This window comes from Melospiza georgiana, chromosome 10 (genome assembly GCF_028018845.1).
Source record: "Melospiza georgiana isolate bMelGeo1 chromosome 10, bMelGeo1.pri, whole genome shotgun sequence".
Taxonomy (NCBI): domain Eukaryota; kingdom Metazoa; phylum Chordata; class Aves; order Passeriformes; family Passerellidae; genus Melospiza; species Melospiza georgiana.
The window spans coordinates 9,570,771-9,584,226 of NC_080439.1; the positions used below are offsets into that span (position 1 = coordinate 9,570,771).

At 44.2% G+C, this 13,456-nt stretch overlaps 2 protein-coding genes across 15 annotated transcripts in view; one reads left to right on the forward strand and one right to left on the reverse strand.

The window, feature by feature from the left end:
* The window catches only part of IQCG (IQ motif containing G), a 25,135-nt gene extending 18,762 nt beyond the window's left edge, over positions 1–6,373 (forward strand). For 5 of the 6 annotated variants that reach the window (XM_058031489.1, XM_058031485.1, XM_058031490.1 and 2 more), the window contains 3 exons: positions 288–419; positions 1,596–1,697; positions 2,173–6,373. In XM_058031489.1, the coding sequence (XP_057887472.1) occupies positions 288–419; positions 1,596–1,697; positions 2,173–2,307 (369 nt within the window). In that variant the 3' untranslated portion in view covers positions 2,308–6,373. The remainder of the gene's footprint in view (positions 1–287; positions 420–1,595; positions 1,698–2,172) is intronic. The other variant, XM_058031491.1, reaches the window with a different exon arrangement.
* The window catches only part of LRCH3 (leucine rich repeats and calponin homology domain containing 3), a 58,347-nt gene continuing 50,883 nt past the window's right edge, over positions 5,993–13,456 (reverse strand). For 7 of the 9 annotated variants that reach the window (XM_058031476.1, XM_058031480.1, XM_058031483.1 and 4 more), the window contains 2 exons: positions 11,923–12,000; positions 5,993–9,653 (listed from right to left, as the gene is read on the reverse strand). In XM_058031476.1, coding sequence (XP_057887459.1) covers positions 9,453–9,653; positions 11,923–12,000 — 279 coding nt within the window. In that variant the 3' untranslated portion in view covers positions 5,993–9,452. The remainder of the gene's footprint in view (positions 9,654–11,922; positions 12,001–13,456) is intronic. The other 2 variants (XM_058031484.1, XM_058031478.1) reach the window with 1 other exon arrangement.

A 13,456-nucleotide genomic window follows, 5' to 3' on the forward strand; every position in this document is an offset into this window, starting at 1 on the left:
AGCTCTCCCACTGACAAACTGTGCTTTTTAAACCTTCCCCTCCTTCTGTGTACACACACAACAAATGGCTTCTGGCTGTCACTTGCTTCATCAGAACTGACTGCACAAAATAACTGCCCTGCAGTAATTTATGAGTAGTCTTAGGGGTTTGATGCTTTCAAGGTGAGAAGGAAACACTGACCATGCACAATTGACAGGACTCTCACCCCCATCCTGAAAGCAGGCCATGTAATAGCAAACCTGTGCCCTCTTTTTGCACCATGCTGAGCACCACTCTCCCCATGCAGAAGGTGAAAGAGAGGCTGGAATACTGGATAGACAAGTATCAAAAAGACACTGCTGCAAAAGATCAAGAACTGGATGATCTAAGAGCATTAAAAGCAGAGAACTTGGAAACAATGCAGAGATTTGCCAAGGAGGTAAGACATCAGCATCTCAATGTTTAGCCATGCAAAATTGCGTTGGGCTTTTTCCTACACTCATTTGGATAAGAAACGAGGGCCACAGGAAAAAATCAGTAATTTTGAGGCATATGCTGTGATTATGGCACTTGTCTTGGGAAGACAGGGGCTGAGATGTCATCTTCTATTTGCCACCTGTGACATCAAGGAGGGATGATGATGCTATTTTCATATACCAGCAAGTAATGAGAGAGCTACTGACAGCCTGTGTGAGGGGCAGAGGTACTGTCCCATCCCATCAGCATGCCTCACCTTACTTTGCTGCCTGAGTCTGAACAAATCTGCTCCTTCTAGGAAGATCAGGATAACACAGCTGAGACTGGAAGCTCATCCCTTCCTGCAGATACACATTCTCAGCTGAACAGAGCTCTGTGATCAGGGAGCTGATTCTGGGTACAACCATTCCTGCCCCACTGGGTTCTTGGTTACCTGCTGAGCTCTGATCACAGCAGAACAGCAGCATAGAACAGAGAAAAGCATCTAGAAAAATGTGTGCTTTAAAACCAGAAGGAATTTACTTGTAAACATTCCTTACCGTCCATGGCTTGGAAGTGATGGGATGGAGCTGGATGTTTCCCTGCTTGTGGGCTCATTTTTCACTCTGCACACTGTCATCTCAGGGTCCCAAGTGTGTTTGTAGATCATCTGCTGCTTGGCCTGGGGGACCAAGTGTCCTCCCACCACCAGCTGCTGCCTGGGAAGCATCAGGCAGCCATTTTAAAGCACAGGATCAGGGGTTAATCACATCCAGGCCTTGAGAGGTTTCACTTTGGCAGCAGCTCCAAGTGCCTGAGGACTGACGGTGGTAATGAGCAACATTTGCCATCTGGATTTAGGAAAGATCAAATAATGGAGGTGGGGAGGAAGGCCCCCACTCACACATTATCCCTGGGCTGCCCTGGAGCTCCCTGCTGCAGAGACACCACAACCATGGGCCTGAGCAGTCCTGGCAGGGCTGTGGGAAGTGTGTAGCAAGGATGAGACCTGTAGGCAGCAGAGGGAAAGAATCTTTGCACCAGGGTCCGGGTGAGGCCTGCCCTGGCACATGGCTGGGCACAGTGAGCCCTGAAGGCTGGCTGTGCAGTTTAGGGGATGTGTTTTCATGGCTTTTGCCATCCCTGTGCTTTCCTGCAGTGCCTGACATTCCAGACAACAATCATCATTGACCGGACAGACAAGGAGACCAAGAAGAAACAAAGAGAGCGGGAAGCCCTGGAGCTGAGGAGTGCTGTGAAGGTAAAGGGGAGCAAAGCTGAGGCACTGCTGCTCCAGCAGCAGCTGGGAGTTAATAATCTGTGCCCCAGGCTTTGTCCAGGCAGAAAACAGCCCAAGAAAGATGGCTGGTGTGGGGTGGCACAAGCAAAGGACAAAGCCTGTTCCTTTTGCTGGGGCACACTCAGCCAGCAGCTGGCTGCAGGTTTGAGAAGGGAAATGAAAGGGGAGCAGCCAGTCTCCTGCAAATATCACTGCACAGGTGATACAGGGAGGGTGACAGGGTAGTGTCCCTGCTTTTCCCTGGCCACCAGCAACAGGTGCCCTCAGCCCAGCTATGGATGCCTTTGGCACAACCAGCACAGGCCCAAAGGCTGCTGCATGGGCTGGGGGCTCCCTTCTGTGGCTGGGGAGCACAGGAAAGACTCTCCAGGCATTGAGCTGTACCAGGTGCCCCAGCAGTGATTTCCCCTCAGGCCTCTCTCTCCCTCACTTGCAGGTGCAGGCCTGGTGGAAAGGTACAATGGTCCGCAGATTCCTCGGCCCCTACCAGAAGCTTGAGAAGTATTTGAAGGGAATAGGAGAGGAAACAGGCAAGGAAAAATCTGGAGCAAAGAAGAAAAAAGCTAAGTAAAGAAAGTGGCCACAGATGTGCTCCAGGACTGCTGCTGGGCAGGGCACTGTGGTATGTCTGACAGGACAAAATAAACCATGTAACAGAGCTTAGGCAATTTTGGAGAATGCAGTTCCTGCAGACACACTTATGGTGAAGCTGCACTAAAGATCTTAAAGCTGCCCTTGTTCAGCCTTTTTTCCCCAGCAGAAAGGGGATTTGCATCAAAGCAGTGAGAAACACTATATCCCCTGCAAAGAGCTTTATGGAAACAAGACAGTGGGAGGCAATCTGTTACCAGCCCAGTAACTCAGCAGTGTGGGATGCTCTGCACCCAGAACCTCCTCTGCTGCCCCCAAAGCACTGGTTGTGGCTCTGTGTTAGGTGGGGAGGCTGAGGCAGCCCCAGCTGGGCTCTCTCTGTGCTCTCCATGCCTCCAGCTCTGGCATCAGGTCAGCAGGGAGAACATGGGCAAGTCTGCAGTGTAAACACAAGTGCAGTCAGAGCATGCAGGTTTCCATTGCCACAGTCCTGCACAGTGTCAGTGCACAGACAGAACAGCTCCATGTACCTTCTGACCAAGGAAAAAACAAGGAGCTGTGGATATATGAGCAAAGGATTCTGTACAAAATCAGTCTCTGGGAAGGCTAAAAATACCTAAGAAAAACCTTCTGATGTGGCTGCAAAATATGTGTAAAAATACTGTGATTTTCCTGTCCTGGTTAACGATGAAAAATAGAAAATCAAAGCAGGTCCATCTAATGCGAACTGGGATGATGTGAAAGGGGAATAAACACCTGACACAGAGGATGGGACATTCCTTGGACAACAGAAAAACAGCAAGAAGAAATACTGCAATTCATGTAAGTTTTAAAACTTTATTTCAAATACCCATGGTTTCCTTTTATATTACCTATGTGCTAGAAGTTCACACTACTGGCAGAATACAGGCAATTTAAAATATACAATATTCAGACACATTTATATGTAACAGAAATGATGGAATGTATTTACAGACATACAGCATGGGATGCAGCTTTAAAATCCTTTACTGTGTTACTTACACGTTTACACTGTTTTCAGAAGTAACAAAATTAGATCACTTTGTAGAACATCACAATATCTATACAAAAGAATTTTCTGATGTCCAAATTCACCTTACAAGTCCTCTGTTTCTAAAACAGTTTTTCAAAGAACCATTTAAAGTCATAAAGGGGTAAGAATACCATTTGCCATCCTGCTGCTACCAAGAACAAGAGAGGTGCCCTGGTGCTGTGCACAGTTGTCCCTGGTGGATTTAACAGGGGGCAGGGCCTTTACAAAAGCCTTTCCTTCTAAGGGGAACCCCCAGCTGCTCTGCCCTGGCCCCCCAGTGCCATCAGGGGCTCCTGAGTGCCTGGGCTGCTCCACCTGGAGTGTGTGACCTTGCAGAGCCTCAGGCAGTGCCCAGGGCTCGTCAGGTTTGAGGATGGAGTGTGGCACCATGGAGTCAGTGCAGGAACACCAGCAGCACAGAACACTGAGGTGGATCCCTCCCACATCCTCCAGCACAAATGCCCCAAAGAGGAAAGAGCATCTCTTCTTTGCTTTAACACACAGAATAGAACTTTATACATGTTTTCTTTCAAATACTCTTTTCATGGGCTACAACAAAAATTGCACATAACTACACTGAAAAATCCCAACCCATTCTGCAAGAGAGAACTGAAGTGGGTTTGGTGTAACACATTAAATAAACCGCATGATGAAACTTCAGGTTTGGATTTTTGTCCTAAGCATCTGGACAAGGTTTAGTGCTTGCCAGCCTGAAAACCTAAGATTACAAATGTCAAACTAACACAATTACCTACACTGAAACTCCAGAGTGAATGTTGCTCACAACAGAGTCCCTGGTGCCAGGGACCTTCTGCCTGCCTGGCCTCAGCCACAGGTGGCCATGAGCCACACATGGCAACAGGAAATGGCTCTTTCTTGCAGGCCACACTCAAGCCCCCACCCCAATAAAAACCACTGTTAATTAAATGACAAAATTTCCACCAACCTGAATACTGTTAAGTTTCACTTTCCTTAAGTGCTGGAGCAATCACCACACCTTTGCAGTTCATGAAGGGAATGGTTTTCTTCAAACAAGGGTATTTAAACAGCCCATGATGGGTGTGCTGGTAAATGCAACTGTCCCTGTAACAACAGGTGACCCAATGCTGGACACCAAGATGAAGTCAGTGCCTCCCTCCCTCTCTAATTACGTGCAGAGACAAACACACCAGGAACACTCTGACCGAGTCTGTGGTGTTGCCTGTGAGTGGCAGCACCTTCCTCCCAGCAAACAGCAGCAGACACTTCAGACACCTCTGTGTAACCCTGTGGGAATGACCAAGGTTCTTCAACAATGGCATCAAGTGAAACACAAAAACCACTTAAGGGGGTGAGAATGCCCGTGTGGAGCTGCTCTTCCTGTGGGTACTCTGAGTTCCTGGCACCTCCATTCCCTGCAGGGCACAGGGCGCTGCATTTGCCCAGCATGAGGAGGTTTCTCTTTGCAGCTGGGCACTCTTAAACACCTCCCAGGTGTTCTTCACTTAAAATGTTACCAACCAATGCCAGTAAGAAGCAACTGGAATAATTATGAGAAATAGGGGAGTCAGCAATCACCACAACAGCCCTTGAAAGAAATACATGAAGCAAAACAAAATGGAAACAAAACTGCAACTCAAAAGGGAAAATGCAGCTAAGACCAGTCCTTGGCACTCCCACAGCAGGTTTTACTTCTACAAAAATGACTTCTAGCTAATTTGTTTCCATTTCTTCTTCCTTTATCTGCATAAAATCCTCTCAGTGTACTCTGCTTCAAATATATCCCAGACAGAATATGGCTGATGCCTGGAGTTGCTTTCAGACCATGTACCATGTATTAGTAGCATTATGTTCAGGGACAAAGGAACCACATAGGTGGAAACTGGATTTTCTGAGGCCTTCTGGGGGGGCAAGGGGGAAAAAATTGTTAATTGGTCTGGTAGCGAGCTTGGCCTTGTCACTAGGACCAGAGCACAGAGACCTGTCTTTATTTTGCACATCAGCTTTCCAGGAAAATGCAAAATTTGTCAGCTGCCTCTCCCACTTCTGTACTGTGAATTTCCATTATTATGTTATGGAAAGAGGAATCAAGTAACAGCAGTTCTGTAAAACCAGCACATCTCTCTACATAAACTCCAACTAATAAAGGGCTTTATTGAAAGCCTTGCCTAACCCTTCAGAGCTGCCTTAGCACAGAGCTGCTCTGACAACAGCCAGCCCACCTGGGGAACTTGAGAACTGTGCTCTTAACATGATCCACGCTGTGCCTGCAGGGGATGCTTCAGCCCCTCTTAAATGTGTTAGCTGGGAGACTTCTAATGACCAGCAGGGCAGGCTGGCACTGTTCCCACTGCAGGGAAATGCACGGGATTCTGGTGATCCCACAAAACCACCAGAGGGGATGTGAGGACAGGGGAACCTCCCTCCACTGCTGTTGGAAAAGAGTTCAGATAAAGACATGTTAAAACCCAAACAGAAAGGGAACCCAGCAAGAATGCTGATGGGATTAATCCCATTTGAACAGATCTGACTTAGTATCTTTTACTAAGGTGTTTCTGGCAGAAAAAACATGCAGTAATTTCCACTGGGGAAAAATTACTTGGGGAAAAGGAAAGTGTTATTTTTCTTCAACTTTTAGTGATGAGGACCTACCAAGGCAAGTGACAGCTGTGTGAAGTTCGACCGTGTTATCAAACACTGCAGGTTAAGATTGTGTGATGCAATTTAAAAAATATTATAATAGAAATAGCCATTCTTTCTTTGGAGGCAAAGAAACTCCATTTCTTTGCACCCTGTGGATAAGGAAATAATTTAATTCCCTGTGTGCCCACTACAGCAACACCTTTTCTTTTTTCTTTTTACAAATTCCCCTGGGAATTGCTTTTCAGACTCTAAACCCATTTCTTCATCCTGCAAGGTCCATTTCTACAGCTGGCTCCAACAGCCAGCCACTAGAATTCCCTGCCCTCCTCCCAATGAACTCTCATTTTTTAAATAAGGGGCAAAAATATTGGTAATAAAAATGTTCCTGGAAACTGTTGTGATCTCCAAAAAAATGGAGAAATGAAGTAAAACATTCCTGTCAGGAATCACGGAAACTCATTTCCTTAGAACAGAGCTCTGTGTGTTTGGATGCACTGCATGGGCAGTAAAGTCTTCAGGTCCTTCTGCTTAGCCAAGGTAACCCAAAAGGTCCCGGAGGTCTCTACACAGCAGACAAGTGGTGCAGTGGCTGCTGCTTTGGGGGTGCCAGCTCCAGGAGCGCCTGCACAGTCACAGCTACCTGTGTCAAACCCTTCTCTTCTAAAATATGCAGAGGCAAACATAATTGCTCCTGAATGGGGAACAAAACAAAGACAAAAAACAAAATGGATGAAAACCACTCAACTGAAAAGAAAAAAAAAAAATTAAGCAAAAAGTGACTGAAATATGAAATGTTATGGACAGGCAGCACACACACATAGGGGTAGGACATGAGATTTCTGCTTGTGACAAAGGAACCATGACCTTGACTACTCAAGAAAGGTGGCCTTGGGCTAATCTCTCGTGTTCTTTTAATAAAAAACTCTATAAATAAGAATTTGAAAAAGGATTGTGGGAGGAAAGGGGAATAGCAAATTGTCCTCCATCTCTGCCCACATTGAGATGGCAGCATTTTAAGAAACCAAAGTAGATGGACTTGAGGAGGGGGTGGCTTCAGTATGATCAATGTGCTACAACACAGCAGGAGAGGAACCACAGCTTCCTTCCCAAATCACCTTCTGGAGAGAGCTCTGCTGGGACAAGCCTGTTCAGCTACAGCCCTGAGGGAAGCCCTGATGAGGAAAATGAGCCACTGTCACTCACTCACCTCCCCAAAGTGCCCCCCAAAATCATCCTGAGGAGTAACAGTAACACACAACATGCAAAAAGAGGTTTCAAAGTGTTTATTAACAGTTGTGCTATTCTCAGTCTAAGATGTATTTAAAGCCTCATCCTACAGAAGTCCTTGGCACCTCCTGGCCATCCTCCCTCCACAACAGTCAGGATACATGTCCAACAGTTCTCTGTATCCGCAGAAAATAACCCAAGTGTGTCCTTCCTATACAGCTACAGAGACTATTTTTCATGTGTCATTTCCACATCAACTGGCATTTCTCCACTCCTTGAGTCTTTACTGATGTTTGAGGTTAAAGAAATACTTCAGCACAAACAGTGGCAGCCAACACTCCTCCCTCAAAGCTCCGAGCAGAGAGAAAACAAGTGAGCCCCGACTGCAGTTTTCATAGAAAGCCATATGCTCAGGCTAAAATACATTTTTCTTCCAGCAAATGTATATTACTTTGAAAAAAGTGTGCTTTTTGAGAAAATACTTGTAAACTTGAGTAAATATGCCTTATCTTTTTCTTATGTATGCAAACAGATAAGGGGGGAAAAGCTTTGGAATGACTCCATACCGCAGACAGTAATGACAAACAAAATTTAAAAACTGGAAGGCACTGTTAGTGTAAAACCCCTTGCAGCTTTTATCACAGTGTTCATTAGAGGTTAAAAAACACAGGAACTGAGTTCGTTTTAGTTCATACCAGTAAGCAGTGCAAAAATAGCTTACTTAAAAGTAAAACAATCTCCCCCTGTCAAAAGTCCCTTCTTTACTCAGTGATATTTGGCTTGGACAGAACACTTTGTGTGACTTGGACAGAAGGCAGCAGCTCTTACTTGCTCCTTTGATAAAAACTCACTTCATGGTACAAAAGCTTGTGAGACCCACATACACATAACACATTTTTACTGGTAGTGACCACATTTGCAACTGAACTCCTGTGTACCTTAAACTGTGCTTCAGAGGTGTTCCAGGATATGGCTGGAATACCAACACCACTTGCACTGGGCTTCCAAGCCATTTACTGCACTTGCAGATATAACAAAATTTATTGAAGACAGATTTGGAACAGCCATTTCCTGAACACTTACCTGTGACTGGTGTCTGAGCAGAGCTCCCTGAATGGATCCCCACTCTGAGGAGACATGGTCTGTTACACACATGGGGAGTGCCCTGAAGTTCTGAGGTGTCCCTGAGACATTAAAGCATTAAAGCACCAGGGTGCTTTCCCTGGGGAGGGAAAGGCTGCGAAGCTTTATGGAAGACTACCTGAGTTTTGTAAAACAGTGAAGAGTGCTTGTGCAGCTGGGCCTTATGTTTGTGCAATTGCATGATACAAGTGTTTCTGAAAATGACAGGATAAGAGGAAGAAGAGAATAAGCATGGAACAAGCTTGGGTTGGAGTGCCCAAGATCAAGGGAAAATTCAACAAGTTTTTGGTCTTATCCAGATCACAGTAAAATGCTGCGACATTCTGTAGCACCTGACAGGATCATAAAGATTTTTCTTTCTCTGACAGAAAACTTTTCTCTTAAAGCTGTTGAAGAGCTTAATTTCTCTGAAATTGTTCTGCTTGAAACTGTTATAATGTTCAAGTAGCTCAGGATTCATTGACAGTTGTTTTGAAAATCCTGAATCGAAGTAATACAGCAGAGTCTATAAATTTGAGAAATCAAATGCTCTTAGAAGTAGGATAAAGGACTGGGGGTAAAAAAACAAACCAGTTTGAAAGTTCTGTGGATGACACCAGACCATGTCTCCTAAGACTGTGAGATCACATCAAGAACATTGACATTGAAAAAAATACTTCACATTGTTTAACATTTTTCATCAGATAATCCTCAAGCAGTTTACCAAAGTGGTTGCATTTCCCATTACACAGATGGGGGAACAGAGGCACAAACTGACACTGCAGTTTTCACTACACCACTGGTCAGCAGACTCCAGCATGCACCACATGTCCTGCCCTCAGCCCTCGCTGGAGCCCAGGGACAGCAGCTCCTCCCTCCCTTGGAAGGCATTTCATCTGCTCAACGTGCCACAGCAAATACCAATGGGAATTGGGTCACGGACAGTGCCGTGGGTGCACCAACGTGTTTGTACTTTGACTTGTCACCTCTGTCCCCTCCGTGGGAAACAAAGCACTTCATACACACAGTCTTGGCAAAGCCCACAATCTGTTCCCAAGCACTGGAGTGATGGAGGGAGGAAGCAGCACCACTATCCTTCACTAGAGGAAAAAGACCCAGCGATAGAACATACAGAGCGTTAGCATTAGAGTACAGTAAAACACCACAAAGCCCCAGAGCTGAACGGAAAGGGACACAAGACTGGATTCTTCTGAATCTGTCCCCAGGGAAAGAAGAGTCTCAACTGTTCTTTTAACGCTGAGGTTTAGCTGGAGAATGTCAGAAGGGGAACAAAGATTGTCCTGTCCAGAGTGTGTGAGCAGGAAGGGAAAACAGACAGAAAAAAAAGGTCAGTCAGTTAGCCATAGCAACATCCACGAAGCAGTTATCAGACATCTCAGATACAACCTACACATTTGAGAAGCACATCACAGCTGGTTAATTCTCACACAGAAATCTGCAGGACTCCCATTGCAAAGAACTCAATGTCAGTGTTTAGTGTGCAGTGAGGTGCCTGTCACCTCTCCAGCGCTCCCACATGTAATTATTCCTTGTTAAAAACAGCAGTTTACACAAGCCTTAGTGAAACCCACTTTTCCCTGGAAGTGAAGAGGTTACAGGTATCTGAGATGCTGCTGGCATTGAGTACTCACCACAGTTCAGCCTCCACATGTAACTTAATGAAAACAGCAGGACAAGGAATAATTTATGTGTAACTGATGCCTGAATGCAGCATCCTGCAGAAATATCTATTACTAATTAGAGTTTAGGAGTTCTGTAAGTATTCCCATTGTGTGTCTCTCGTCTCCCTTTCCCACAGGTAACTGCTAATAATCAGTGAAATCTAGATGCATGGATCAACCTGTTCAGCTGAGGGTTTCCTTTGATCCAAGGGCTTTAAAACCACCAAAGTCCTAAGGAAATTGCTGCTCTGCTGTGGTGCCTGTAATTAGCCCTTTCTGAAAGTAGCCTTCCCCTTAAAAGGCAAGTATTCCTCCATGGATCCATGCTTTCAGAAAGCCTATTATTTTTATGATTAGAATGGAAATGAAATGAAAAACCTTCAAGTAACTTTTCAAGAAAAACATACCAGGCTGCCATGCCATTCTGGTACCATACAGGTATCTTATGTTCACAACTCAGCAGAGATGTAATACAGACATGTGAGAGCAGCTCTGGGTTCAAGGAGGGTATTTTACTAAGTTTTCCCAGGGAGAACTCCTTGAACTCTTTCACATTAAAACAAGATATATGAGAAAAACAGGAGGGCCCTGCACAGCAGGGGTAGCAGATGGAGCAGCCTGGATTTACAGGGGACTTTTTCTTGATTGGCCTTTGTGTTTGTTTGGTTTTGATTGTGGGTCATTCCAGTGATGTTCTTTGTACTGCAATCCCATAAAAATGACATCTTCATGCTTGAGGGAGCTATAAATAGGGAAGCTGGGATGGAATTGCACAATGCCCCAGATGAATTTATATTGTGCAGTTCTGCTGGGATTGAAAGTCCAAAGGTTTTTAGGGGACAAAGCAGTGCAGGATCTCCCAGCATTAGGGATCACTTACAACTCCCAAGCCCCTTCTAACACAATTCACCACTGAGCCATGTGAAACTGCCAGGCAGCTCAATAAATAAGTCATCCTAAAATCCCAGTGGCTCAAATGTCTGCAAGTGATCTGAAAACACAGAAAATCCTGCATGACTGACTCAAGAACTGACTTTAGATGTAGCTGGGAATTGAGTCATGGGGTCTACTTCTCCCTCTCAGAATATAAAAGAAACCAGCACCTACAACAGAAACACCAATGCTCAGCAATGTAAAATCCCAAATTGATTAGTGCACTGGAAGGGAAATAAGGAAAAATATATTAAAACTATTTGTATTGAGAGAGCTGCTGAATAAGACAAAGTGCAAAGGACAGGACAGCATAAAACAGGATAACTGGGAACAACAGGATAAGATGGACTATTTATTATGTGTCCACCTCCTAGATCTTACCAGTTTCAAAAGGGGGACAAGGAAGACAGACTTCTACCATTGGTACATAACAAAAGTAGGAACTATGCAAGACAGCTACCATCAGAGAAAGGCCAATAATTCTGTGACTTGATGGTAAGACAGTAAAGACATTTATGTAAGAGAATTATTGGGAAGGAACATGAAAAGCTTTGGGATTAAAAAAAAGACATGCAAACCATCATCCAGATTTTATCCCACTTTTAAGCTGTCACATACCTAATATTGAGAAAATGTAACTGGTTTTATAGAACCTGCCAGTTCTAAAGGCAGACTCAAAGTCCATCAGCTGTTATGAATTTGATGTACAGTATTTAAGTGAATCTATACTGAAATATAAAATCTATATACTACACTCTGATAAACTGTACCTGGCTTCATTTTGCTCTGGAAGACCATGCAAGGTAAGTCTGATTTATACTGCAGGACAGCTTGTTCCTGAACCTTTTAAACTTTTAATTATTTTGTTTTAAACCAATATTCCAAAGAAAGTTTTATTTTCTGAAGCACCAGCAAAAATGCATCTAAAACATATCAGGACATCAGAAATACATACCTGAGGCACTCCAATCCTTCTGCAAGCTTCCAAGAAATTCTCCACGTTTCGTCTGCATTTTGCCATTGTAAGTTTAGGCTGCAAAAAAGCAAAGGCATACAGTGTTCTTAACTGGCAAGGTTTTAAAAGACTTTACATTTTATTTAAATAAAACTCTTAATAAATCTCTTTGCCAAAAACACTGCGCTGACATAAGCTCGTCTAATTCAAAGCAGGCTCTGCTGAAGTTTGCTTTTCTTAGAAAACCATCCCAGTTTTCAAAGCTGTTTTATGAAAAGCTAAGTTATGAATGCTGGATGATTTTTAAAAAAGGACAGTTCTAAGCCCTGCAATATTTATATACACAGTGTTATATAAAACTGGCTAACACTTTTAGTGACTACATTATAATAATTTTAAAAATGCCTTTTGATGAAATGCACATCCATGGCTTGCATGCTGTGATTTCAGAGCAATTTCGTGACATAAAGCAATCTAGAATCTGTTTTGGATTACTATAATGCAAAACTATATAAATATCAAACCATGCTTCAATTAACAAAGAGGTAAAAAAATAAAGGCTAGAGGAAATAAAAAAATAATGCCAGAAAACTGGAAGTGAAGCTTGCTGCTTGTCAGTCTGTTGTAGATTTGTTTAATGGAGCAGTCTGAATTGCACTCCCTGGCATTTCTGCAACTGAGGTTTTTTTCTGCAGTCAGTTTTCACACCTCTTCAGACATACCACAGCACAGGCTCTGTCTTGTTCCTGCTCTCAAAGCTTATTCTCTTCTGGTTCAAGAGACACAAGTTCCCTGCTCCTATGAACATGCTTTGGAGCAGCAGGCAGTAGCCTCCAGGTGTTCACCCTTCTCTAAGTGATGGGGTTTCCTCTGTCCCCTCCCTGTGCTGTGCTCCCCACCAAGGAAGCAGGTTACAGCCAGCACTGGCTTCTTTCTCCCAAAGGACCAAGTGTGCACAAAGATCACCCTGTGCCTGGGCATGACGTGATGCCTCTTCTGCTCCTGGAGCCACGAGACTCCAGACTGCCTCTTCCTTGGGATTCACATGACAAAGCCACAATTTAATTCCTAACACAGAACATTCAGCTGCACATCAAACCAGGCCATTGAAAAGATCTCACTGATGCAAGTCTCCTGAGCAGTGGCTCCCTGCCTTTGCTTAGAATGATCCCACAATCTGCCTGAAGTGTTGGTGGGTCCAGCTCAGTCGTTCTCAAAATAACAGGGCCATCTGCCTGGTCACATTGAGTCTCAGGGACACAATGACACACTTGGTAGCCCTGGAAGTGCCAGTTCAGATTCCAATCAACATGAAGACTCACTCTAAAAGAAGGATAAGTGAAGACTATGTGCATGTTTCAACTTCTTCCCCAAGGAACAATCTCTGGTTTTTTTTCCTTATGCATACAATTTTAAAGGTGCACAACAAGCAATCTGCCTGTCCATATTACCTTCAAGTAGCTGATCCTAAATATTTTCACTGAACTTCCTGACTTCCACAAACACAAACTGGATAAATAATCTGTTGGTATCT